The sequence below is a fragment of the Panthera tigris genome, chromosome C1 (assembly GCF_018350195.1).
Source record: "Panthera tigris isolate Pti1 chromosome C1, P.tigris_Pti1_mat1.1, whole genome shotgun sequence".
Lineage (NCBI taxonomy): Eukaryota > Metazoa > Chordata > Mammalia > Carnivora > Felidae > Panthera > Panthera tigris.
This window is the reverse complement of record NC_056667.1, coordinates 219,312,796-219,339,829: the sequence shown is the minus strand read 5'-3', so window position 1 is coordinate 219,339,829 and position 27,034 is coordinate 219,312,796. Positions and strand designations below refer to the sequence as shown.

Sequence of the window (27,034 nt, the reverse complement as noted above, 5' to 3'; positions counted from 1 at the left end):
AGGTTTGGACTAGGGGGTCTTGGAAAAATGGGGTTATAAGGATTTGAGCCCTGAGCCTTTTATTCATGGTTGCTACTGCTCAGTGGGAGTTCCCACCTCTCATACAAGCTGATTGGAAAGGATCTGTGCTGGTGGGCTTGTCCCCCCACCCCCACCCCCCCATGGCCTACCTCCTGCTGAGAGTTAGTCCTTTTGGGGATCATGGCTCTAAATGGGTGGGAGGGTAGAGTTCTGTTCTTTTTACCTTGAACTGGCCCACATCTCCCATGTCCCTTTGAGGGCTGAAAACCCAAATGTCACAGACTGATGTTCACTTCTTAATGTAGCCATAGGGGGTTCACACATTATCCGGCGTGACTGTAGCTGGACGCAACCCTCTCAAAATTTGCCTCTACAAACTTAGTTTCAATACACTGAAGCTTGCTGGGAAGAAAAGCTGGTCATAATTATCAGCAAAGAAGCACCCTGGGATGGTTTGTAGCACAAATTCAACATTGTATTATGTAATATTTTTTTGTTAACTGTATGTTTTTAAACTTCTTTCAAGGCCTTCCATGCACCAGCTACTGTATGAGCTTCTGTCTGTGGGGACTTCCAAGCTTCACTGGAAGTTCCTGGACAGTGGACCTGCCAGCTGCTCACGAATCCCTTCTGTTTTCCCCCTTTACCCCCCCCCCCCCCCCCCCCCCCCCCGCTGACCCAGTCTTGAGACTTCAAAGCAAAACAACAGCACAACACACTTGTCTGAGTTGCTGGTGGATTGGTCTGGACAGAAGGCCTACCTTACAAACGCTAATAATGTAGTAAGGGACGCTACAGAATTCCTTGGTGCTTAAGAGCTTCTCCCAAGTCTAAGGCCATGGCACCTGTCCATGTCCTATTCTACGGAGTTTGGGTACTGCTTTGGCAGTGAGTCCTTGGCTCCAAGTGGTGGATTTTTGTCTGCCTTCCATGGTTTTCTCTCCCCCAGTGATGTCTTAAAGGGTTCCCGGTGTCTGGGCTGGGCTTGGCTTCTTCCCTAGCCTTCAGCTTGTATGTACAGTTTTGCCTACTTGACCAACCAGTGGGCATCTCACACATCACATCTCCATTGTGAGTTTTTGCAGCACACTCCCCCTCTCCATTCAAGTCTTCGTTTGGTCTCCTCATCTCTGTGAGGGCAGCCAAGAACCTCCCTGCCATTCTTAACCGCTGTTGTGCTCTGCCTCCAATCAATGAGGGACTTCTTGGTGCTGCCTTCCAAATTTGGCCACCTAGTTCATGTACCCTTGCCAACCATAGTGGAAAGCTGGTGTCATCTTCAGACTGAACCACTGCAGTAGCCCAGCCCCCCAACCACATACTTTTGACTGCATTCTACTCAAAAAGTACATCTGGTCAAACCTGCCGCTGTAAGTCATCCTCGGAACCTAAGCAACACCTGTATCAGAAATATAGGCTGTGCTGACCTGGTTCCTGTTTAAGCCCACCTGGCTGTACCCACAATCCCTCCTATGTCCCTCCCTGCCTCTTGCCCCCCTGTGGTCCCAGGTATCTGTGGTGCACTTCCATAATTGATGCAGGAGTCTGTTCCTGACATTTCCATCAGAGATATAAACTAGTATATACAAACTCCTGCAGGAGACCTGTACCCTTGATTTAAAACAGTGCAAACCTGACCTGCCATTCTCCCCCTCTAGGGTGGAAGTCTGCCTGAGGGCAGGGATCTTCTCTCCTGCTGGATCTAGGGTCGCGCATAGTAGGCACACCCATTCTTACCAGTTTCAGTGAAGGGGATTTAACTGGTAGCCAGGGAATAGAGTAGGGATGCAAGGAACTGAACCACCCGGCAGTGAGAGGGAAGGAAAGTTTGTGCCCGAACTTTGGGGCCAGGCCGGCAGTGTTTGCATGGAGTTTGGTTAAGACAGAGTGGGGAGTTGTAAATGCTGGGGGCGGGGGCGGCGGGCAACAGTTTCCCTTGGGGTGCCTTTCGAGGTCCCTTGTTTTATTCTTGGGTGGGGAGGCAGTATTGCTAGTGACCTCGCTTCTGGAGCGGCTCGGCTGGCCGGTTGTGGGGGGTGGGGTGGGCAGATGCATTTCTCAACTCTCCGACCCCCTTTCATCCCCGCCCCAAGGGCCGCAGAGCTCTTTCGGAGTTGAGCCTGGTCTGCAGGCTGCTCGGCCTTGCGCGGCGGGACTGGGGCCGCGAGTGGGGACCCCACGGGGGGCGGCGGGGGCGGGGCGTGGGCGCGGCGGCGGCGGCGGCGGCGGCGGCGGCGGGGGGGGGGCGGGACGGGGCGGGGCGGCCGCCGCCTGACGTGTCTCGGCGGGATTGGAGCCGCCGCCCTATATAGCCGCGGGGGCCCGGGCGCCGGCCTCGGAGCGCGGCCGGCTACTCCGCGGCGGCGGCGAGCGGACGGCGGGACGGACGGGCCGACCCCAAGGAGTGAGCGCGGGCCGGGGCGGGGGGGAGGGTGGGCCGGGCGCGAGCAGGGGTGGGGGTCGGCGGCGCAGGGAAGTTGGGGCGCGGGGCGGGCGGGGCGCGGGCTGCCGACGTGGAGCGCCGGGCGGGGGAGGGGCCGCGGCCGCCTCCCCCCTTTCCCCCGCCGCCAACCGGGCGCCCCCTCCTTTTCCCGGGCGCCCCCTCCCCTTCCGCCGCTCGGCCCGGCCCGGGGGGGGGCGGCTACGTGTCACCACTGCGCATGGGCCGCAGCGCGGGCTTGGGAAGAGTGAGAAACTTTCCCGAGTCCGCGATGCCGGCCCGCGCCCACCCCACCCCCAACCCTCGCCTTCTGCGGCGCCCGCCCCCACGAAGTCCCTCTCTCTCCGTGCCGCCCACTCCCCCCCAGCCCCCTAGCCCAGCGTGGGGGAGGGGAGGCCGACCTGGGCCCGGGCCGCTGACGTGGGCGTCCGGCCGCTGAGTTGACCCCTCCCACCACCCCCCGCGCGCCCCTCCCCCGGCTCGGGTTGGGGGGAGGCTTGCAGGGCTGGGGGTGCAGCTCGGGTCCCGAAGGGCAGGGTTGGGGCCAGCAGGGCGGTAGGGCCCCGCGCAGGCCTAGCCGCACCTTCACCTGCTGCCTGCCTACGTGGTCGGGTGGGTCTGCTGCCCTGGGGGGCTGCAGTGCAACTTGGACGCACCCCAGGGTCGGCGCACGAAAAGTGCATTACGGAAAAATACCGAATTTGGATGAAAGGCGGGGAGGCCGAGCGCGTTACTGCCCCTTTAAGCCTGTCCCCGCCCGCGGGCTCGCGTGGCCTGTGGGAGGGCCTGCTGAGGTGGCATCTGCGAAAGTTCCTCCTGCGGGAAGGGTGCCGACTTCAGAACTTGGGGGAGCCGCTCACCTGGCCCTCGTTCGAACTTTTGGCCCGTGGGGAGCGCGTTTTTGTTCTCAAGCTCGGCGTGTGGGTCTTGAGAAGTATGTTGGAGAAAAAATCGGTTTTCCTTGTAGGCTTGCTGTAGGCATAAAAGTAAATAGTTTTAATCTTGGAAGAAGAGGAAAGAAGTCTGAGTTTGCACTGCGGGTGTTTAGTACTAAGCACATTGAGCCCTGTCATGGCGCGTGAAGCAGGAGCTTGTTAGGTGGCCCCGACGTACTTTTCTGTTCTGTTCCTCGGGAGTTCTCCCTGCATAGGCGTCTCGCTGGGGAAATGTAATTGACAAGGTCACAAGGGAATGCACATGTACTTGTCCAGAAGCAAAGGAAGTAAAATTCTCTCTTTAAAGATTTTCTGTGGTGTATTTGTTAGGACCAAGTTCCAGATGTGATCCACGGACGTTGTGACTGTGTTTCTCCCACGCAGCAGTCAGGAGTGCTTGCGGCTCCCTGCCACGGAGGACACACTCTCTCTCTCTCTCTCTTTGCTTCTGTCTGTCCCCTTTCCTTTGGTTCTAGCTCTGCTGCTGCACAGTTATATTTTGCGAGGTGCCTTTTTCCCCCCTGTGGACACTTAAACTCTGGGAAACAAGAGTTAAAGTCCAGGGTGAGAATAGTTGAAGATTTGCATTAAGTGGATCTGAATGCTTCCTGCAGGGAAAGTAGTTGAGAACTAGCAAAATGATGTAGGGTCTGGGGCGAAACCCGGAGGAGACCGCTCCACGAGTCTGAAGCGATCTTGCAGAAAAGAGTGGGCTTGTTCTTTGTGGTGAGAAGGGGGAATAAAGTTGTGGGTCTTGCCACTATATACGGCACGCTATTCTGATAGCTGTGTAGAGGTGGAGCGAGGCTCCTTTGGAAGGCAGTGCAGGGGCCCGCCCGGTGGTATTCAAAGGTTGCTGAAGGTCCCTTTCAAGCCTGATTTGAGTGGTGTTAGTACATCAGTCGGGGACCTGCGATAGCATGTGTTTGGCCTGTACTCCTTGATGGTGGGGCTTGTGTCAGGGCTCCTGCGAACTTAAGATAGCAGTGGTCACTGTGCGGTCGTCCAAGGACTCTGGAGTGGGAGTCCTCTTGTTGTGTGTTGTCCGTGAAGGCAGAGTGAGGGCTTGCGGGGAGCAGGCTGGGGCGGGCATAGAGCTGTGGGGGGCAGTCTCCCTGGTGCCGATTTGTAGACGTAGAGGCAGGTAGACTGTCATGCTGAGAGCACGTTAGGAGGGCTGAGATCAGCCTTTTTATAAGATCTTAGAGCAGAGCCTTAAGAGAAGGGTCATCAGGTATGTGCTTAAAATGGATTCTTAAGACAGGGTTTTGAGAAGTTTATTTAAAGAAGAAAAAAAGCCATCTTCTCTGAGGATATCAAAACCCCAGATGTTAACTCTGTTGTTGGTTGTGATCCATTCATTTCCAGCTGTGATAAACTACCATTGGAAGTCTGGAGACGAGACCCAGTGTATCCTGTCAAACAAGTCTGGAGTTTTCTGGAGATCCACTTGTCCTTCTGTTGCCCCGGGGGCCTGTGCGCACGTGGGGGTGTTAGAGGCTCTGGGACAGGCTCTCACTCTGGTACGTTAGTAGGTGTGCGATCCTTTCTTGTGTTTCTCGCGCTACAAGGTCCCATGGAAGAGCGAGCTGGAATGGATTTTTGAAAGGTGTGTGAGTTATCTCAGAAGGGACCTTCAGGAATTCGTCCTGTAACGTGACTCTAGGTGCAGAGTGGGAATTGCTTGTCACAGACCTGTGGCTGGAGGGGATATGGACAGTGACTGTACCTTGCAGGGTTGCTGTGTGGCTTTCACCCGGCACGGAAGATTTGTCCTGCCAAGGAAGGCAAGAGGACCGGTCAGTAGGTACACAGAGAAGACGGTGTGGGTCTAGTCGATCATGTGGGGAACCTGAGTTACTAGGGGGGGTGTCTGAGGGTTTTAGGAAGTAACAGGGACTCCTCGTGACCTGGAGTGGGAGGGAGGCTGTTGAGATGCAAGGTCGGCAGGTAAAAGGGCAGGTGCAACCCACGTGGGAGTTCTGAGCGACAAAGGCAGGGTGGATGCCTGGGTCCTGGCTTCGCTGTCGGTGCTTTGACTTAGAACACCTCCATCTTGTGCCTGGACTAGCTAAGTGTGCCCTGGCCAGACATGTGGGATTGCAAGGAGTGCTGACTTCCTGCACCTTGTCAAAATCAACATGTGAACGTGCTGCTCTGGTACTTTGATTTAATGGAAGAGCCTTAGTCTTCAGTAGGACTTGCGGGTTAGAATTATTGGAGACAGGTTCTTAAATAAAATTGTCTTGGTCAGTTTGTCTCCACTTTTTTCCCTCTGCCTTAGGGTGCACACCAGGATCTGGTGGGACTGGGGCCCCAGAGAGGCTCTGGCCTCTGGCTTGTGGCACTTTCCCCGTGTGACTGAAGCCTTGCATTTAGAGTTGTTGTTTTTTTTGTTTTTTGTTTTGTTTTGTTTGTTTCTGTTTTAATTTCTGAAATGCTGCTCAGGACAACGAGACCTGAGTCTATTGGTGCACCCCTGATTGCCATGAATTGTCTTCCTAACTCCTGAATTAAACGTATCACAGGCAAGAATTTGGGGATGTTATTCTACAGTTAGGTAGCAGGATGTTCTTATTATTGCTGTCGATTCTCCCATCTCAGACACATACCCAACCTTTGTTGGAAAGTCCGCCTCATCGCACCTTGTCCCCGTGTGTGTGCTGGTTTGCGTAAAGTGGCAGGTAACCTACCTGGCAGCCTCACTCTCCCAAAGTCCCTAAGGCAAGGTGACCCACACCCTCTCACTTCACAGAGTGGTTCTCGGTCCTCCCCAGATGGCCTCTGAAGGTCCCTTCCAACCCTGCTATTTTATGGCCTGGTTTCTAAATCCCCAGTGGATTAGAAGGGACCAAAGGACTTTTACAGGATAACAACGGGAACGGAGTAACCACAAGGCACAGCGAGCTCATGAGGACAGCAGCTCTCGTTCACCCCGAGATGCTCAGGAGGAGCCCCCCCACGTCCACGTTCTGTTTTGTGTCACAGAATGTTTTTCCTCCTGGGTTAGCAGTCAGAGATTAAGAGGGGTGCAGGAGAAATTCGTCAACCACGCAAGAGAACAGACCATCAAGTTTGTAAGGATTTTACTTCAAAACGGGTCAATTGAAAAGTTTCGGTGTTAAGGGCTCACTCCGGTCCAGGGAAAAATTGCCCCTAAAAGTTCTAGATGGTTTACATTTTACTGTAATAGGTTTTGTTTGAAACTGATAGCTCAAGGGCAGAGAGCTTCCCCTTTTTTCCCAAAAAACTTGTCTAAATGTTGGTAGTAATACCGAAGTGTAGATGATGTCGTGCCCTTTTCTGTTTAGGAGGTAAAAGGATCTGGGTTGTAGAATACAGATAAGTAACTTCTCTCTGGTTTTCTTCTCGCTCCCGCTCCCTTCCTGTCCCACACCAGCAAAAACTGGCAGGCTGACAGAGGCGGCCTCGGGACGGACTCTCTGGCTACTGACCGCTTTGCTGGTAAGTTTGACCATCTTTTCCAGAGGTTTCCCGTCCCGGAGCCGCGCGCGCACACGTTTCTAGTGGTTCAGAGAGACTTGTGGCTCCACATCGCGACTCGGGCGGCATGCACGTGTGCCCTGCAGGTGTGTCGTCTGGCTTCCACGACTGTGTTCAAGTTTTGTGTTTAGTCAGGATCGTCTGAATTTGGGTTGTGTTCTCTTTAGGAATGTAGAGCTTAATTTTCTTGGATCTAGGAAGAGTGCTGAGTTGTGAAAATTACACAAAAACTTCACTTTTTTACATCAGTTGGCTCTCTTACTACTTTTCTGCCACAGTGGTACATACAGATTGGTGCGTAATTGTGTGAAAAAAGTGGGTTCTTCATTCTCACAGCAGCGTGGAGCTCGCCTGGAGTCGAAAGGGGGAAGCAAACACCACGGCTTCGGTGCTGAAAGAGCCCCCTTTTCCAAATAAGGGGCTGTGGCTTTTAGAGCCCTGGAATCCCGCTGAGTACGGGGTGCTCAGGCAGCAGGTCTGGAGGCAGAGACTGCGTGGTTCTTTCCCTGGACTGAGGAACTCTATACCTGCGGGTCCCCTGTGACCCCTGAGACACAGGACTTCAAAGAATCCCCAGCCCCCACCTGTCAGAGGCACTTACCCATCCTGCTTCTTGCTGTTCCAGTGGAAGAAGCTGCTCCCCATCCCCACCCCATCCCCCGCCGTGGACCGGACCGCATCGCCAAGCTGTGCGGTGCCCTGGGCCTTGCCTGTAGTGCCCGTGGTGCCTGAGATCCCCGCAGACCCTGTTTGATTGGCTTTTGGTAGCAGCTGTCACGTGATCTCTTGAGCATTAGGAGGCATGTGGGTGAACCAGTCCCCAGAATATCTGAGGTAGATGTGAGGATGGCTGTCCAGGTGTCGGTCTGTAGGCTTTTGCCGCCCCTGGGCTTCACGGGACTGGGGCGCTCAGTTGGAGCCTCCGCCTCCTCACTTAGAGGCTAAACTTGGAGGGGAGAGTTGTCCACGGACCCTCCTTCACTTGCGTTTTGCCTTTCATCGCTTGGTGAAAGTTTGAGTGTCCTGGTACCTCACGGGTTGTGAGGAGAATGGGTGGTTTGCTGGTGAAACAATTAAGCCCTTGGCTGAAACACGAAGCTTAACGGTCTCGCCGTGCCTTGACTTTCTTCTCTCTGACTCCCTCCTTCCTGCTCCAGTGGCTCACCCGGATTGTGCGCGGGCGCGAGATCAACCATGAGCTCCGTTGCAGTTTTGACCCAAGAGAGCTTTGCTGAACACCGAAGTGGGCTGGTTCCGCAGCAGATCAAAGGTGACGGCCCCTTTTGTGCCTTTCTTCTTCACTCTGAGACATCGCTCCTTCAGCATCTTTGTCAAATCTTTCTGCCAGTATTTCTGGATACAGAAACTCTCAAACTGTGGACCGCTTTCTGGAAAGCCAGTGATTATGGTCACTGGTAATTAACGGGATTCTTTTTCAGAATTGCTGTTTCCCAGTTGTGTTGAACTAAAATCCTTCAAGATCTGGTGTGTATTTACATAAACAGGATAATTTAATTTGAATGCTAAATTTTCATTTATAATCCTTCATCTGTATGCAGATTCTATAAAATTTTCAGGTGAGAGAGTAGGGTTTTCTATTCCAGCCCGTTCTCAACTTTAAACGTTTTCTAATAACCGAACCAACTATCAGTTCTTAAGTTTAATTAAAATTTCACTTTGTAAGTCCCACTGGCCGTGTTTCGCGTGCTCATTTATTGCTAGGGCAGTGGAGACCCAAGCGCTGCCACGCGCCATCCAGCTGCCCCGTAGGGTTGTTTCCCTCTCTAGATGAGGGACGCCAGGCACTGACAGGACCCGGCTGCTTGTCAGCGCAGAGGCTTTTTGGCGTCCTGGGATAGCACAGCCACGTGGCCAGAAGTGGTGGGCCCGGAGTGGCACGTAGGCCTGTCTCATTCCAAAGGTCATCTCCCTGCTCTGTGTGCACATCCATTCACAGTGGTTTTTGCGGGGCGCTACCATTGCCGAGGCACTCGGGGGGATCCGGAACAGCCCCGCTCCTGCTTTCACGGAGCTCTGGTGAATGGGACAAAAAAACCGTGAATGATTAGGGCTCTGTGGGGGATGGAGGTGATGAATGCTCCGGGGCCCGGTTTCCACCGGGCTTGTTGGCTCCTGTGCAGTTGGGAGGGGGTGGTCAGAGACGGCAGCTCCCGCACAAGTCATTGTCAGCACGGTGCCCTGCGGTGGGAGATCAGCCGGGGTCTGCCGCGGAGGCGGGTCTCGAGGGCAGTGCTGAGTGAGCACTGACATTATTCTGTTCTGCGTATTTAAGGGTTGATTATGTGCCAGGCGTTGTCATGTCATAGTTGTGATTCTGTAAGCAAGGATTAGAAGACTCTTGGGCTTAAATTCTTTGTGGTAAGGCCTGTTTTCACGGGGCTCACCCCACTCAGGGAGGAGTAAGGCACCTGCTGTCGGGGTTGGCCCCTCCAGGCCACATGCTGAACCTGAGGGTGCTGGGCCTGGTGAGCTCACAGGGCCCTTTACCGTCACTAAATGAAGAGGTGGGGGTGGAGTGTCACTCACAATTAATGTTTTGTTGCTCTCTTTTATTGATTTATTTTGACATTAAAACTCTCCAAGTGTCTTTTTCGTCTAATGTTGAAAGTGGTGTGCTTCCTTTTAATCTGTGTCGGCTGGTCCAGTTGCTACTTTAAATTCAGAAGAGGAGAGCGACCCTCCAACCTACAAAGATGCCTTCCCTCCACTCCCTGAGAAATCGGCTTGCTTGGAAAACGCCCAGGAGCCTGCTGGCGCCTGGAGTAACAAGATCCGGCCCATCAAAGCTTCCGTCATCACTCAGGTAGAAACTCCGTTCTTTCTTCCTCTGCCATTCCAAGTAGGAAGTGGTAGCACCTGAGGGAGTGGGTTTTGAACACACAGAAATGGGAATGCTTTGGGCATGCGGGGGCGGGGGGGGGGGGCTTTCAGGGTAGATCATTCCCCACTGCTGGGGCAGCTGTCCTCACGCCCACCGCATAGCCCTGGCGCTCAGAAGGAGCAGGTTCCTTGGCTCTTCAGTCTCCGCTGCAATCCAGTCTCTGCTCCTAACTGCTGAAAGTGGCTTTCCACATCACCAGCTCCAACAGGAACCTGTCTGTCTTTTCTGCCTTCTGTCCCCCCATGTCAAAGCAAGTCTTCTCCTTTTGGCTCCGGGACACCCATTTCCGTGGCTTTCTTTGATCTCACTAGTCCATCTCTCTGCTCTCCTGACCTGGGACATTGGTGAGGTGAACCCCGTCTCCCATGTGAACTCTTGTCTGATCGTGCTTGTTGATTACCTGCCACCCATGTGCCAAGAAGTCCCCTGAGCCTGAACCTCCTAACCGACTGCATCCTGGGTCTTTCCACCTTTCCGGCAGCTATCTGACACAGGCCTGGTGTCTCCCCAGTCTTCCCAATCTTATTAAATGCACCATGTTTTACTCAGGGGTTCAGGCCCAAAACCAAGAGTCATTTTGGTTCCTTCCACTTCCACTCTTGCCTCTGCTCAGTGCCTTCTCCGTCCGGCAGCCGGAGCGTCCTGAGTCATCAGTCCACGTGCCTACCTCTGCCCGAACCCTTCGTTGCCCTCATCTTGCTGCAGAGTGGGCTGGGGGATCCGGTTCCTTCCTTTCTCCTACTTGGACAACATCCCCTCGTGCTCACGCTGCTCCCTTATGTGCCCCCTTTTTATTGCCCTCTCCCTTTTGCTCACTCTCCCCTCTGAGTATGGCTTTTCTCTGTCTCCTTGTCCCTCAGCCCCTCTTACCTCCCTGTGTGTTTCCTTCGCTGTGCTCTCACCTGGTGCTTCCTTGCTGTCCATTTGTATCGGGGTATAGTTGTCTTCACTGGAGGGCGGCCTCCTGCCCTGAGGTGCTTTCTGCGGCACCCCCTCTCTGGCTGTAGAGCAAGGGAGGGGAGGAGGCGGGATACTTAGGAGTCTGCGGACTCAGGCTCTTGACTCTGTATTCGGTGCCTGCGCACCTAAGTGTTCTCCGTCTCTTAATCTCTTTACCTTCCCTTTTTTGTCTTTTCCTGAGCAGGTGTTCCATGTGCCCCTGGAGGAGAGAAAATACAAGGACATGAACCAGTTTGGAGAAGGTGAACAAGCAAAAATCTGCTTGGAGATCATGCAGAGGACCGGCGCCCATCTGGAGCTGTCTCTCGCCAAAGACCAGGGCCTCTCCATCATGGTGTCGGGGAAGCTGGATGCTGTCATGAAAGCCCGGAAGGACATCGTTGCTAGACTGCAGACTCAGGTGGGTCCCCAGCTGAGTTCTCCCGAGCAGGTGTGCCCTGGACCGTGCCGCTGGCTCCTGCAGATACGGCTTTGGCTTCGTCAGACCCTTCCCCCACTGGGGAAGCAACATGTGGAGCCTCCTGGCATTTTTATTTGAAAAACCACTAAATCGGGGATAGAAGTGGGACACCTACTGTTTTTGCTATTTGACCTGATGGACTGAAAGGTAAAGGCTTGTCCCGAGGGTGGAGACACTTGGAGAAGCTGGGCTCACTGGATGGTGTAGTGCAGACACCACCACAGGGCGCTCGTCCCCAGGGCCTGGCTCGGGGGTCTGCGCATTGCTGGTTAAATACACGTTTCTGGGTCCTGAACTTGGGAGGTTACAAGTTCGGATGTTGTTTTGAACCTGTTTCATAGTTCTTAGTAGTCTGATACCACTACTTGGAATTGATTGGGGAGAACTGTTACAATAAATAAATCTACGATACCTTTTGTTTCTCCGTTAGCGGTGTCACTTAAAGGTGAAGGTCAATGCAGAGAATCTTATTAAAATTAAAATGTCTTGTGACAGAGACAGCGTTAGGTGGGTTTACTTAGAAATGGAGGTCCTGGGGTACCTGGGTGGCTCAGTCTATTAAACGTCCGTCCGACTCTTGGTTTTGGCTCAGGTCATGATCTCACAGCTTTGTGGGTTCAAGTCCCACATCATATCAGACTCTGCACTGGCAGCACGGAGCCTGCTTGGGATTCTCTCTCTACCACTCCCCCACTCATGCTCTCTTTGTCTCTCTCACAACAAATAAACTTTAAAAAAGAAAAAAAAAGAGGGGCTCCTGGGTGGCTCAGTCGGTTAAGTGTCCGACTTCAGCCCAGGTCACGATCTCACAGTTCGTGAGTTCGAGCCCCACGTTGGGCTTTGTGCTGACAGCCTGGAGCCTGCTTCGGATTCTGTGTCTCCCTCTCTCTTTCTGCCCCTCCGCAGCTCATGCTCACACTCTGTCTCTGTCAAAAATAAATAAACTTTAAAAAAAAATTAAAAAAAAAGAAATGGGGGTTCTGTTGGTGCCTGCCTGGGTGGCTCAGTGAGCGTCTGACTTATGATTTTGGCTCAGGTCATGATTCGAGGTTCATGGGATTGAGGTCTGCATCAGGCTCTATGCTGAGTGTGGAGCCTGCTTGGGATTCTCTCTCTCTCCCTCTGCCCCTGCCCCCTGCTCGCTCGCTCGCTCTCTCGCTCTCTCTCTCTCTCTCTCTCTCTCTCTCTCTCTCTCACTCTCACTCTCTCACTTTCAATCTCTCAATGTCTCTCACTCTAACAAAAAGGTTGGGGGGGGGGGCAGCCTGGAGCACCTGGCTGGCTTGATTGGAAGAGCATCCAATTCTTGATCTCAGGTTATAATTTCGAGCCCCACATTGGTTGTAGAGATTACTTAAAAATATAGTCTTTAAAGAGAAAAAAAGAAATGGGGGTTCTCCCCACCTGCCACTGATCTTCTGCAAACTCCTGGGGGAGCTGGCTCTAGAATGTTGTGGCTAAAAGATGAGGGGCTGTGGGGCAAGAGCAGGGACTTAGCAGGGAGGAGGGGAACTGCCCTGTGCTGTCCACACTCTCACTCACCCTGTCCTGTGGGCCATGGGAAAGTCACTAACTCTCCACTAGCTTCAGGGACCGAAGTCCCGAAACACAGGCAGCACTTCACCTTGCTGCTGACGTGTAATCAGTTCTCAGACTTGCCGTTTACTGGTCAGTGAATATTTGAGTATTTCGTGAGTGAGCACTGGGCGGGAGAAGACCTGACCCACTCCACTCCCCCTACACCTCCCTTTACTTTAAAGCAGATCCCAGATACATTCATCTGTAATCTGCCCCCCACCTTTTTAAAAGTATAATCTACCAGGCTGTTACTCATTAAAGTTAACAGTAATTTTTTTTTTTTTTTTTTTTTAAATTTTTTTTTTCAACGTTTTTTATTTATTTTTGGGACAGAGAGAGACAGAGCATGAACGGGGGAGGGGCAGAGAGAGAGGGAGACACAGAATCGGAAACAGGCTCCAGGCTCCGAGCCATCAGCCCAGAGCCTGACGCGGGGCTCGAACTCAGCCCAGAGCCTGACGCGGGGCTCGAACTCACGGACCGCGAGATCGTGACCTGGCTGAAGTCGGACGCTCAACCGACTGCGCCACCCAGGCGCCCCTAAGTTTGTTACTTATTTTGAGAGACGGAGTGAAAGCGCATGAGTGTGCGTGGGAGAGGGAGAGAGAGAATCCCAAGCAGGTTCCATGCTGTTGGCGCAGAGCCTGATGTGGGGCTTGATCCCACAAACTGTGAGATCGTGACCTGAGCTGAGGTCAAGAGTCTGACACTTGAGGGACTGAGCCGCTCAGGCACCCCTAAAAGTAATAGTAATTTCATAATATACACATACTAAGCCCAGTCTGTGGACTTCTTACGTTAATTTTCTCCAGTTGTCTTTGGAGTTCAAATCGGCATCCACACCAGGCCTGCCTGCTGGGCGTCTTGTGCTCATGCCCTCTTTGATTCCTCAGTAGTGCCCTCCCCTCCTCTTCTTGGTGCCTTTGATTTTCTGGGATAAGCAGGTATTTGCTTTGTCCCACCGTCCACTGTTATTTCCTGTAAACTGGGGGTGAGATCTAGGGGTTGGTTACTTTGATGTTCAACTTGTTTGGCAGGGAAACTTGTGGGTGGTCCTGTGTGGTTGTTACTGATTCCAAGACTAGACTCCAGTTTTCAGCAAATGCATCCATTAATAAAGTTCCCGATCTTTTGCTTAGTACTGTTATCATCTGCAGACAGCTTAAATTCAGTGGGGTGCAGATGGCAGTTTTCTAACTCCCTCCCCATTAACTTGGTCTTCTTGTGAAGAACTTTCCTCTGCCACCTGTTGAGTCAGTGTTCAGACTACGTTGGCACCCTGGCATCTTCACGGGGGACCCGGGAATCTTCTCACTGTCATTATGAACTTTTGATGTGTTGATTTGGTCCTTTATGGTGAAGTTTGCATCACCTTTGGATAGTGGGACCCCCTTTGGTGTGGCCTCCTGCCGCCTTCTGGAGTGATCATTCGTGTCCATCATGCCCTAATTTCGAACACAGACATGCAGGCCAACTGTAGCCACAGACGTAAAGTCAACTGTTCATCCAGGAACTCTGTGCCTTTTTTTTTTTTTTAATTGTTTTTGAAGTTTATTTTTGAGAGAGGGGAAGAGACAGCATGAGGGGGCAGGGACAGAGAGAGAGAGACACAGAATCCGAAGCAGACTCCAGGCTCTGAGCTCTCAGCACAAAGTCCGACGCAGGGCTCGAAACTACGAACCGCGAGATCCTGACCTGAGGTGATGTCAAACGATTAACTCTCTGAGCCACCCAGGTGCCCTTCTGTGCCTTTTTAGTAGGAAGTTGCATGAGTGCAAACTGGTAGTTCTAATTAAGATGAAAGGTGATGGAGTCTTAAAATTGCTTGAAGGAGTTCATGCTCTCATCCTGAGATACAGTTAGGTTGGGACAGAGTCAGAGCTGAGTGATAAGATCCTGTCGGAGACAGCTTCCGCACGCCCCCCCCCCCCCCCCCCCCCCCCCCCCCGCCAGGTGACCATTCTTAGTCTTTGATTTATCCTTCCCTTGTTTGGGTGTGAGAATAGAAGCAAAAGATAACTTGCTGTAATAGACCTTGCCCTACATCCTGTTTTTTCCTGCGTCTTTTTTGGAGATGTATACGTATCAGCAAACAGTGGCTCTCCTCCTTTCTTACTTGGGTGCGTGGTGCTCTGTGCGTGTGCTGGAAGTTGTTCAGGCATTCCTGTTGATGGGCATTTGGGTGCCTCCCTGACTTCTGTTATAAGTGTGTCTGGTTAAAAACCTTGTGCATATGGGATTTCCTGTTTTACCCTGTCTGTCTGAAGATGAGTTTCCTAGCAGTGAGGTGGCTGGTCTGGGCTGGTCTGAGGGCAGTGCATACTTAATTTCTCTGTAGCAGCCAAGCCCTGGCCCCCAGGTGCACCCGGGGCCTCCCCCACAGGCTTGCCCCGCCTGTCAGATGCTTGGGCTTTTGGCATTCTGGAGAGTAGCTGAGTGTACTTTTAATTTGGATTTTTCAGATGAGCAGAATTGTTTTATTTACTTACTTGAAAGCAAGTGTGAGTGGGGGAGGGGAGAGAGAGAATCTTAAGCAGCCTCCACACTGTCAGTGCAGAGCCTGGCGTGGGGCTCGATCTTACGACCGACGCTGAGATCATGACCTGAGCCGAAATTAAGAGTTTGACACTAAACCAACTCAGCCACCCAGGCGCTCAGGATTGAGTGTCTGTTTAATCCTGAAGGACCCTTTGCATTTGCTCTGTGTGCTCTTTGTTCTTTGGCCTTTGCTATCAAGTTAAAGAGTCTACCTGGCTCAGTGTATTAGGGCTCTTAAAACCTGCCCCAGAGGGGCACCTGGGTGGCTCAGTTGGTTGAGTGTCTGACTTGGGCTCAGGTCATGATCTCATGGTTCGTTTCATGAGTTCGAGCCTGGCGTCGGGCTCTGTGCTGACAGCTCAGAGCCTGGAGCCTGTTTCGGATTCTGTGTCTCCCTCTCTGTCTCTGCCCCTTCCCTGCTCGTGTTCTGTCTCTCAAAAATAAATAAACGTTAAAAAAAAGAATTTAAAAACCTGCACCAGTAATACACCTTATGAATAACGCTTCCTAGTTGGCCATTTGTTTTTTGACCTTGGTGTGTTTTGCTGTGTGACGGGTTATTCAAGTGTAGTCATGTTCATTACTATTGTTATTTTGAGTCCTCACTAGGAAACTGTTTCACTTCTGGATTATGAGAAACTTCATCTTTTCCTGGTGCCTGGAAGGGTGTTCTTCCCTTTTTGTTCTGGATGTTTGGAGTTTCTTACCAGCAGGGGGAGGGGCACATCCAGTTTCATCCTTCTCCATACGGCTGTTAGGTTGTCGACACCAGTTTTAAAAGAGTTTTTTCCCAGTGATTTGAGTGGCTGTTTTTATGAAGTCCTACGTTTCCGTATTAACTTGTTTCTGTTTGTGGGTTTTCCGTTCTGACCTGTTGGTCTGTCTTTCTGTGTGCTAATATTCTGTTTTAAGGGTAGTAGTTTTATATTATTTATATTTAGTACAGTTACTGGTACCCTTCCTGTACTGTCCTCTTTCAAGATTTTCCTTGTGCCTTTCTCTTTTGTTCTGCCATGCAAAACTTTATGATCTACCTTTTGCTCAGAATTGCATTAGAGCTTTAAAGGAGTGTTTTGTGATTTTTTTTTTTTTTGCAAGAGGGCACAAGTGAGTGAAAGGGAGAGAGAGAAGTGGGGCTCACCTGATGCGGGACTCGGGCTCATGAACCGTGAGGTCATGACCTGAGCTTGAGTCAGATGCTTAATGACTGTGCCACCGGGGCACCCCGTCCTGTGAGTTCTAGTGCTCGGATCCCCCCTGCGCTGCCTTGGCGCCCCGTCCTGTGAGTTTTAGTGCAGGGACCCCACCTCTTATGTTGGGTTGTGTCTACTTAGCTACTTTGTCTTTTTTTTTTTCTTTTTTGGCCTGTCAGAAATGGCCATTCTTTTGCATTCTGTCTTCTAACCAGTTGCCGTTAGCATGAGATAAAGCTGCTTTGGTGCTGCTCTTCTCCCTGTTACAGACCTTAGACGTTTAATAAAGTTGTAGTTTCCCGGGGCTCCGGAAGGCACAGGCCCGTGCCTCTTCCCTGTCTCATCTTTGTGCCTGCTTTGCTTCCTTGGGTTTCCTTTTGTGGTGACCCCCTGCAGTGGAGGTTGGGGGGGGCAGACCTCAGTGGGTACCTCCCGTTAAGTACAGGCTGAGTAGGGTGCATGCCTTTTGTCATGTTACAGGAGTAACACATCCATTGATGTTCATGTTCTTGCACATTTTAAATCATAAATAGATTTAAATTTTCTGGAGGTGATCGTTTGATTTTTCTTCTTACGTCAACGTCATGACACGTCAGTGGTATGATGAATTATATAAACTGATTTCCTCATTGATCCGTTTTTGGAGCAAACGTGAGCTGATCAGAATGTGTAACAGGCTGGTGGTCTTTTTCTGTGCTGGTTGGGAAGTGAGGTCCTGTTATATGGTCTCTATGACATTTTTGTTTTGAACGTCAGGTAGTCTGCTATAAGACGGTATTTTGGGGGAAGGGGGAAGTGGCTGATACGGGAGTTTCTGCTACACCAGTGTTGGGAGCTTTAACACGTTTCTTTTTTAAGTCGTCTTAGTGGCTACTTTCTGCACAGAGTTGGGAAGACTGGGAGCCTGTGTCCTCCTGGCTCTTTGGGACTTCAGGAACCTGCTTGATTTCTAGCAGTTGGACTCATTGGATGAAGGCTTTGGACTATTTCTATTTTATTTTCTCAGATAAGTCGTCTGTTTTAAGTGGTTGTAAAAGAGAGGAAAAAGAGTTTATTAGGGATATAGGTCTTACGTCTGAAAATAAAAATCGCTTAGTATTCCAGAAACAAAAATTAATGTGGTTAGTCAGTTATGTACCCGTTTTCCTACCATGTCCCAGGATGGTGTTGACAGTCATGGAAGTGGAGAACAAGACAGCATTCTTGAATATTCCTGTTCTCGTGGTGGCTCATTGCGTCGAGAAGCCGTTGAACAAATCAGTACTTCTAACTAACTATGACAGCAGAGCATGTGTCATGGGGTCATGGGGGGGTGTATTGCACTTGAACTTTTCCTAGCCTTGGGGTCAGGGTAAGCGTCCCCAAGACCATGATGTTTATTTAACCTGGGAGTGTTCTGAGGGATGGGCTGGCACTGGCAGGCAAGAATGGCGTTTCAGGCGGAGAGGATATCCATGGAGAAATAATGCTTTTTCAGGACCTGCAAATACTATTGTTTTCTCTGCCTCTCTTCCTCTTACAGGCCTCAGCAACTGTCGCCATTCCCAAAGAACACCATCGCTTTGTTATTGGCAAAAATGGAGAGAAACTGCAAGACTTAGAGCTCAAAACTGCAACCAAAATCCAGATCCCACGCCCAGATGACGCCAGCAATCAGATCAGGATCACCGGTACCAAAGAAGGCATCGAGAAAGCTCGCCATGAAGTCTTGCTCATCTCCGCTGAGCAGGTGGGGCCAGGTGAGGGCTTGGTGTGTGTGCATCGGCCTCAGCCCAAGAGCTGTGCCTTCATGGTTCTGTTCTGTCCTTTCCAGGACAAACGTGCTGTCGAGAGGCTGGAAGTGGAGAAGGCGTTCCACCCCTTCATCGCTGGGCCTTATAACCGACTTGTTGGTGAGATCATGCAGGAGACAGGGACGCGCATCAACATCCCCCCACCCAGCGTCAACCGGACAGAGATTGTCTTCACTGGAGAGAAGGAGCAGTTGGCCCAGGCTGTGGCTCGCATCAAGAAGATTTATGAGGAGAAGGTAGTGGTTGGGCAGAGAACGTGGGGACTGTCATCTGGAGGTGTGGCTGAAGTCTAGCCCCCTGCCTCTTACCGTCTTGTGCCCAGATGAGTTCAGTTTCTAGTTAGCTAGCGGGTGGAGCTGTTGGGCAGGGAAAGAGTGGACAGAGCTTGGAGCTAGACGCCTGGGCTGGACGTAGCACCCAGATCCAGTCCAGTGTTGGAGCTAGCTGTCTGCTGTGAGTCCCCGTCATGGAGTCCCCATACTCACTCCTTGAGGTAGGGGAGGACTTGGTGTCCTCACCTCGTGGACTTGGACTTTTCAGTCCGGGCTCGAGTTAAATTCTCAGGTGATTCTTGTGAGGACGAAACCCAGCCCTTGATCAGAGGAGGTTCTGGGGGTTGGCTGGTCCCCGTCTTCACTTGCAAGGGCTCACGAGTATGTAAGGCTCTGCGTCTTGCTCCCCCCTTCTTTGATGACAGTGTTCTGTTCCCACCTATTCCTCCTGAGTCCTCCCTTCTGACTCCCTCATGGTGCTCTTAGAAAAAGAAGACCACAACCATCGCTGTGGAGGTAAAGAAGTCCCAGCACAAGTATGTCATCGGGCCCAAGGGCAACTCCTTACAGGAGATCCTGGAAAGAACAGGCGTGTCTGTGGAGATCCCACCCTCAGACAGCATCTCCGAGACTGTGATACTTCGAGGCGAGCCTGAAAAGCTGGGGCAGGCGCTGACTGAAGTCTATGCCAAGGTAACTGCCGCGTACGACACCGGGCGCTGGCTGCGGGGACCGTGTCGGGGGAGCGCACGCCTGGCTCTGGCGAGCGTGAACACGCGTGAGCTGGCCCCCGCAAACCCGCTGCTCTGCCCCCTGGTTTCCTAGGCCAACAGTTTTACGGTATCGTCCGTCTCCGCTCCTTCCTGGCTTCACCGATTCATCATTGGCAAGAAAGGGCAGAACCTGGCCAAGATCACTCAGCAGATGCCTAAGGTGAGGGGGCCTTGCGGATGTGTTAGTTCTGAGTTTTTGATCTTGTCGTCCCGTTGCTGACGTTTGTTGTTTATTCTGGGCGTGCCTCTGAAGACCGTGGCACGGTGTTTAAAAGTCAGTTGCTGTTTGTGCCAGTCCGTTTACATGGTTGGCTGAGGAGGAACGTAATGAAGTTTTTAATGTACCTGTCATTCTTTTGACCTTTTTAGTCGGAAGCTGTGTGTATCGTCGGGTGTCGTGGATACCTTAGGAAAGCTCTCCTGTACTAGGGCGTAGTAACTTCACGATAGTTACGTGTGTAAACTTGGAAGAGCACACGCGCGCCGTTTGTTTGAAGTGTGGCGTTACAGCCTTTTCGTGCTTTGCACTCCCATCCTTGACGTCTCCCTGGTCTTCCGGAGGGGACCACAGCTCCCCGTGGACTTACCCCGGCGGACTCGCGCAGGAACACCTCCTTCGTACCACCCTCCTACTCACGGCGGGTTTCCAGTTGACTTCCTCATGTTTCCCTTAGGCTCAGGGTCCTGGTTCACACAAATGCAGCTGCTTCCTGGGGCCACTCTCCCTTAATGCCCTCGTCACACGTTGCCCTCTTGCCCGGAGTGTCGTAAGCGGGGACAGGGCTGGCCCTGCCTGGGGACCACCTTCAGGCAGCTCTCCGTGGGTTCAGATTTCCTCCCTAATGCTTGTCCTCATTGTTTGGCTTTTTTAAAAAAGTGTTCTTAATGTTTATTTTTGAGAGAGAGAAACAGGATGCTAGTGGGCGAGGGGCAGAGAGAGAGGGAGACCCAGGATCTGAAGCAGGTTCCAGGCTCCGAGCTGTCAGCACAGAGCCCCACGCAGGGCTCAGACTGAAGAGCCGTGAGATCATGACCTGAGCCGAAGTCGGACACTCAACCGACTGAGTCACCCAGGGGCCCCAATACTTGTCTCCTGTCTCATTCTTTGTGTGAGTGAAGAGGAGTAGGCCTGTAACGGGGAAAGTGCCACAGCGAAACAGTGGGGAAAGTGGTGTTGAGGTGCTCTAGGTCTGCGGTGTGGGTGGTAGGCGTATTGTGGAGGATTTTACAGTTCCCGTATTTACTGAAGCAAAGATGATTAGATCGCGGTATCGAGTACCGAAATAATGGGTGTCCCCCAGCTGCCCTCTTCAGCCGCCTGTGGTGTCTCTGGACGAGCGTTTATATGAAGCAGGTGGGGTTGGCCGCTGCCTCAGGAAAGCACTCGCAGGTTCTCAGGGCGCTGCCGCTGTGCCGTGCCGTCTTGGCCATCTCCTTCCTCATTTTGATGTGGTAGGTTCACATCGAGTTCACGGAAGGTGAGGACAAGATCACTCTGGAAGGCCCCACAGAGGATGTAAACGTGGCCCAGGAACAGATTGAAGCCATGGTCAAAGACCTGGTAAGGTGCCCCCCTGCACGTTGTGGGTGCTGGTGAGGTAGGGGCGTGGCTGGAATGTCCTCGCTTGCCAGTCAGACATCACGTGGGTGGGCCTGGCTACCCAGGGGTAGCCCAGGGCGAGTAACGGGTTCTGAAGCGGTTAGAACCTGGCCGAGTCCAGGAGGTTCATGGATGGAGGAGACTTTGTTTTGAAGAAGGGTCTTTGAAGTGGGCCGGAAGGACAGTCTTAGAACAATGCCCGACAGTTGAGTGACAAAACATGGCAACAGCTACCGGCTTTTGGACTTTGGTTCTTGCTGGTGTCTGAGACGGTGGCTCATCCCATGGCCTCAGGAGTTTGTCTCCGGACCCATTCTGTGCTTCTCCTGCAGATTACCCGGATGGACTATGTGGAGATCAACGTGGACCACAAGTTCCACAGGCACCTCATCGGGAAGAGCGGGGCCAACAGTGAGTGCGGCTGATGGCGCCGGGGGTGGTGCTGGGGTTGAGGGTGGGTCACACAGCTTCGAACTCCTCTTCTCCTCGGGCTGTGGTCGGTCTGGAGGTAACCATGACCATCCTGGTCAGAGGTCACGGTGAAGGACTACCGAGCCTGATGGGGTAACATCACTGGTTTTCTAGTCACTACCGAATGGGTGCCTAGCAGGGCTCCCCAAGGAGCAGGAAATGTCTGGGCTCACGGGCACAGGGAGGGGTTCTTTTGGGCAAGCGATATCACGGCAGCCCAGGTGAGCTCTGTCTGATCAGGAGCGCAAGCGTGGTTCCTCAGAAGTGTGTTGAGTGAGGGCTGTGCCCAAATGAAGGATGTTTCCTAAAACCCACTCCTTGGCCTGGTTTACTGTGAGGCCACCCGACACATTACAGTGCTTTCCTTGTCCCTATGTTTCCTCTGTAGTAGGAAGTGAGAGGGCAGCACACGTCCCAGCCTGGGTCCATCCCTAGGTTGTAGGGACCCCAGCCGTGTAGACAGGATGCCCTGTGAGTGTGTCCTCTTTGGTTTTTGCCTGATACGGTCCAGTTTTTGTTCATAGTAACGTAAGCTTGTCAGCTGTGCCGTGTTTGGTGTCAGTCTTGTGTTCTGGGGTATTTTAAACACCAGTGAGAGGCCACAGACACAGAGCACCTCCTGATGGAGCTCCCTTGCACATACTGCTGAAGCCTCGCGCACGCTGTAACTCGATTTGTGTGTGTGTGTGTGTGTGGATGAACTCTGGGGTGTCTTCACGTAAGAACTCGTAGCTCTGACACAAATTGCCGGTGTCTGCTCCCCAGGAGTGAGGGGCCCCCAATGTGGTTCAGGTTAATTCTCTTCGCTTTCTGGTTCTGTTTCCCCCCTCCTTTTCTTTCATGATCTGAAACCTCCCACCTGGCTTCCGAGTCCTTGGCTCTTGTTGTCCTACGTGGTTTCACCCTGGAATAGCACATGTCCTGGCTGTCTCTGTGTGTGCTCACAGCCCTCCTCTGTGACCCCTAAGGATCTTGGGCAAAATGCAGGCCTTGTTTCTTGGGATAAGGTCTCTCCAGGGTGTGGGGGCTTGGGTCTCTGTTCAAAGAAGATGACAGAGGGTTTTCAACTCAACTTGTTTTGCAAAGAAGTGAAGTCTTGATTTGGATCCCAGCTGATGGTGGGGTCTTTCTGGGCAGCAGCCTGACCTCCGTGGAGCCCTCGGGCGGTCATTGGGAGGTGCCCTTCTGTTATTTTTGTTTTTCTGAGAGTAATTTTATGACGTGAGAACACAGTGGTTCGGTTCCCAAACTTGCTTCCACCTTAGAAACCCCTGGGATCTTTTAAGTATTCTAAAGCCCCAGCCATAGCCCAGGCCAGGGAAACCTCATCCACTGAGAGGCCCCAGCTGTCCGTCACGTGACATCCTCAGGGTGACACCTGCATGGTCCGTCTAGGTAAAGACCATACCCAACACATTTTAGAGAATGGAGGGTCTTGCACTGAAGGCTTAATCACCCCCTTTACTTGTTGGGTGACCAGTGAGTGGGGGCTTTAGTCCTGTTCTGCTAGGTGGTTAATCACTAGTGGAACATAATAGATTCTGAGTCTAAAACGCGTTTCTTGTTGTATTATTAAGTAAACAGAATCAAAGACCAGTACAAGGTGTCCGTGCGCATCCCTCCTGACAGTGAGAAGAGCAACCTGATCCGTATCGAGGGGGACCCGCAGGGTGTGCAGCAGGCAAAGCGGGAGCTGCTGGAGCTTGCCTCTCGGATGGTGAGACCTACGGCCAGGCCCTGCTGGGGAGGGGTGCGCCTGTGCCTGCTGGGTGACTCTGCAGGGTACCCTCTGTGCCTCTGTTTTCATGTGTGGTCCTGGAGAATGGGACTCGCTCAGTTTAGGAGTGACTCTGAGCTGCAGGGGCCCAGGTGCTGTGCTGGAGGCACTGGGGCTCTGCAGCAGGGCTTTTGGCCTTGGGGAAACCCCGGAGTCTGGGATGCTTTGAGTACCGACTCCAGGGACTGTGATGGATTTTCTGGATTCTTAGAAGCGCCCAGGGGACTCCCATGTGCAGCCAAGGTTGAAAATTTCTGCTGTGTGGTTATCTGCAACTCTAAAGGTTGGCGGGGCTTGTTCCTGCTGCCAGACTGAAGTTCTGCACTCCCCTGTCTAAGCTGTCAGCGCTGGTGTGTCTATCTTGATTGTGTGATTCATATGCAGATAGCCACGCAGCTGTGATTGTTGGTTTGGGCTGCACGTAAGCGTCACTGGGATGCCTTTCAGCATCCAGAGGAGGCACGTGCTGAGTGAGAGTTTACGGTTCAGCGTAAACACGTGCAGAATGTCAGGAAGCCTCGGGCAGGGCAGCGTGCGTGCCTCGTCGGGATAGGGAGTAAGCTGCATGTCTGTTGTCACCCTGTCACTGCCTGGCTCTGGTGCCCAGGCCTGGAGCCTGCCCTCAAGGCCCCCTTTGGGCAGTAGGCCTTTCCTTTTCCTCAGCTGCAAGCTGACACATGCGGCCTCCTGCCATTCTCTGGCCATCCCTGAGCTCACAGCTCAGCAGAGGGTTCCAGCTCTTCCCTTACTCAGACAGCTCTCTTGTTGCCCGGGAAGGGGGGGGGGGTCCCTTGGTCTGGGGTATCTGGTGCTTCTGTGGGATTACTGAACCCGTGTTTCTCTGTCAGCCTGGTGCCAGTCTGATCCAGAATCTCCCCCAAGATTTTGAATGGTTAGCTGCTAGTATTTTTTCTTTATCCTACCTCTGTTTATTCTTTTGTATTATTCTTTGGTGTTTTAGTGAGATGCTGGGGTAGGTGAGAACCAGAACCATGCAGGTTTACTGCCTGGTGTTGAACCTTTCTTAATTATCCACATGTGGCAGTGGTTGAACCACACTGTGTTCTGGAAGGATCACTGCCTGCGGGGCGTTGTGCCTCATGGTCTCTTGTTCTCGTCCCCATGGGTTGAGGCCACTGCACTGGCACTTCTGGTTGAGGGGTCCTGAACTCTGCTGTGGAATCGTACTTCATTCAGGAAAATGACACCCAGCCCGTGTTGTTAGAGAGAGTGGGTGTCCTCTCCAGGGCACTCTGCTGGCTGCCGACTCCCTGCGGTGCTACGAGGCTGTGTGGAGCTCCCCAGGCCCCCGGGGGGCCTCCTGCTGTTAACATCATCTCCTCAAACCACGTTTTTAGGAAAATGAGCGTACCAAGGATCTGATCATTGAGCAGAGATTCCATCGCACCATCATTGGCCAGAAGGGTGAACGGATCCGTGAAATTCGTGACAAATTCCCAGAGGTAAGGGTTTCCCAAAGGCATTCTTGAGTCCTCTAGGAGGGATTGATTGGCACTGTTGTGGAATCCAGTCATTACCAATAACTGAACTTGGATTTGTGGTGATTTGTCCAGGTTATCATCAACTTCCCAGACCCAGCACAAAAGAGTGATATCGTCCAACTCAGAGGGCCCAAGAATGAGGTGGAAAAATGCACAAAATACATGCAGAAGATGGTGGCAGACCTGGTAGGGGGGGTTTCCCTCCTTGGTTGAGATACAGTGTTGCTGGTGGTGGAGAGGCCTGGGGGACTTGGCCCATCAGTACCTCTGCTTGGGGAGCGCACTTGGGCCCTGGATTGGTCTGCCGTCTCCATAGTGATGCCATCCCTGGTAACCCCGTGTGCTTAGACTGGCAGAAATTGTTAGGGCCTCAGTGTTGCGTGGAATTAAGGTGGGGTGCCAGGTTCCTTGTGTCCTGGAGGGGCCTTGGGGTATCTAGATAACGTGTGCCGAATGGTAAGGAGCGGGACGTGCGCAGATAGTGTGGGGAGTCAGCTACTGATTTGTTACCTTCTTGAGAGCTGGAATGGGAACAGGTAGTTTGGAAAGTGCCGAGGGTCGTTATTGATGGGAGGACTCCAGGTGGGCTCATGCTTTCTGTGGTCCTTCATGGGGCTTGGACCGAGCTGACAGCTGCCTCAGTCACTGATGGGGGCTCTCCCAGCCCTGAGCACATTCACGCTGCCCTGGAGTGGTGGGGTTCCCAAGAGTGGCAGGGTCTGTGTGTCACCTTGAGGTGTGCTCTGGGCTTACTTCTCCCAGCCCGGTGTCCTGGTCTCCACTGGCCCTCGGCCAGCTCTGGTCCTGGAGGTGGCCAGAACCCCCTCGTACCCAGAGTGTCGGTTGAGGACCCTTGGCACACTCCGTTGCTTCTGGATTGTGGAACTTGCATCGAACAGATGGCAGGTTGTATTGCGAGCCACTTTTTATAAAGGTGGCTTTGCATCAGTTAACTGTGGCTTGCCCAGTTAGCTAATTGCTGAGTAAGTTATCCCCCATTCTTGTGACAAGCCTCTGAAGGTCAGAGGTCAGATAGCGGGAGACCAGGAGGATCCAAGTGTGTGTTTTCCCATAACGAGACCTGTCATTTCATACTCTTTCATGGATGATGGGATACCTCACTCCAGTGTGCTGGCTAATTGTGCCACTCCTTTTGTTTCTAAGGTGGAAAATAGTTACTCAATTTCTGTTCCGATCTTCAAACAATTTCACAAGAACATCATTGGGAAAGGAGGCGCAAACATTAAAAAGGTGACCAGCCAGTTTGTCCCCTGAACCTTGGCTCTCCTCAGCCTACCCCCAAAGCCCTCTGCCATTCCGGCTGAGCTTTGAAGGAGGGAGCCTTCCTTTCCAGCCCTGGGCTCCGGCAGCTGTCTCACCTGGGACGTCCGCTTTTCATGGTGTCCCATCTGCTTGTAGATCCGAGAAGAAAGCAACACAAAGATCGACCTTCCAGCAGAGAATAGCAATTCAGAGACCATTATCATCACAGGCAAGCGAGCCAACTGTGAGGCTGCCCGGAGCCGCATCCTGTCCATCCAGAAAGACCTGGTAATGGGGTGTTTTGTGACAGGACGCTAGCCAGGCTCCCTGTGGTCATGTCTCAGCAGCCCCCACGGCGCTAGCCTGCTGTTCAGGCACGCGGGGTCAGGCAGGCCGGCCCTCCCCGCAGCAGTGCTGGCCTCCGAGCAGCCACCTGCCGCCTGGCTGTGGCGGTGTGCCCCACTGGTCTGAGCAGTAGCACTGGACTTGAGTGCTTGGAAATCATGTCGTGAAGGCATTACAATAATTTTTTTCAATTTCTGAAAAGTTAATGTGTAAAAAACTGCGTGTTTAAAGCGTGCGCTTTGGTGAGTTATGACACGTGTACATCCATGGAATCCTTTCCGTAGTCAGGATGCCGAGCGTGTCCGGCACCCCAGAAATGTCCTCCTGCCCCTTTTCAGTCCCTCCCTCTTTCGTGCCAGCCCCCGCCCCCTACTCTGCCTAGCCATCCCCTTGATCTGCTTTCGGCCACAGGGGATTAGAGTGGGTTTCCTGCATCTTCGTCTAAAAGAAATCCTGGCGTCTGCTCCCCCATCTGCAGCTGCTTTCACCTCGAGCATCCGTGTCGCTCTGTGTGTCAGCACCTTGTTTTGTTTAATGGCCGTGCAATACTGTCATTGTATGCACTGATGATTTTCCTTTTGGTCTGAGACCTGTAGTTTTTCTTTGAAGGGTTTTTTTTTATCTAATAAGTCGTCAAATTTTTTAGCGTAGAATTTTTCATAGTATTCCCATAGTGTGTTTTCACTGTGGTGGTCTCTTTTGCATTC

The 27,034-nt window shown here is 52.4% G+C and overlaps 1 protein-coding gene across 3 annotated transcripts in view; it reads left to right on the top strand.

Annotated features, from left to right (window-relative positions):
* The window catches only part of LOC102951095 (high density lipoprotein binding protein), a 73,777-nt gene that overhangs the window by 30,470 nt on the left and 16,273 nt on the right, over positions 1 to 27,034 (top strand). For 2 of the 3 annotated variants that reach the window (XM_042995923.1, XM_042995925.1), the window contains exons 2-16: positions 6,797 to 6,861; positions 8,058 to 8,170; positions 9,567 to 9,724; positions 10,947 to 11,162; positions 18,054 to 18,260; positions 18,345 to 18,560; positions 19,083 to 19,289; positions 19,422 to 19,529; positions 20,826 to 20,930; positions 21,302 to 21,380; positions 23,018 to 23,157; positions 24,576 to 24,680; positions 24,792 to 24,905; positions 25,884 to 25,970; positions 26,139 to 26,270. In XM_042995923.1, the coding sequence (XP_042851857.1) occupies positions 8,095 to 8,170; positions 9,567 to 9,724; positions 10,947 to 11,162; positions 18,054 to 18,260; positions 18,345 to 18,560; positions 19,083 to 19,289; positions 19,422 to 19,529; positions 20,826 to 20,930; positions 21,302 to 21,380; positions 23,018 to 23,157; positions 24,576 to 24,680; positions 24,792 to 24,905; positions 25,884 to 25,970; positions 26,139 to 26,270 (1,950 nt within the window). In that variant the 5' untranslated portion in view covers positions 6,797 to 6,861; positions 8,058 to 8,094. Of the gene's footprint in view, positions 1 to 2,364; positions 2,426 to 6,796; positions 6,862 to 8,057; positions 8,171 to 9,566; positions 9,725 to 10,946; positions 11,163 to 18,053; positions 18,261 to 18,344; positions 18,561 to 19,082; positions 19,290 to 19,421; positions 19,530 to 20,825; positions 20,931 to 21,301; positions 21,381 to 23,017; positions 23,158 to 24,575; positions 24,681 to 24,791; positions 24,906 to 25,883; positions 25,971 to 26,138; positions 26,271 to 27,034 lie in introns of those variants that run through there. The other variant, XM_042995924.1, reaches the window with a different exon arrangement.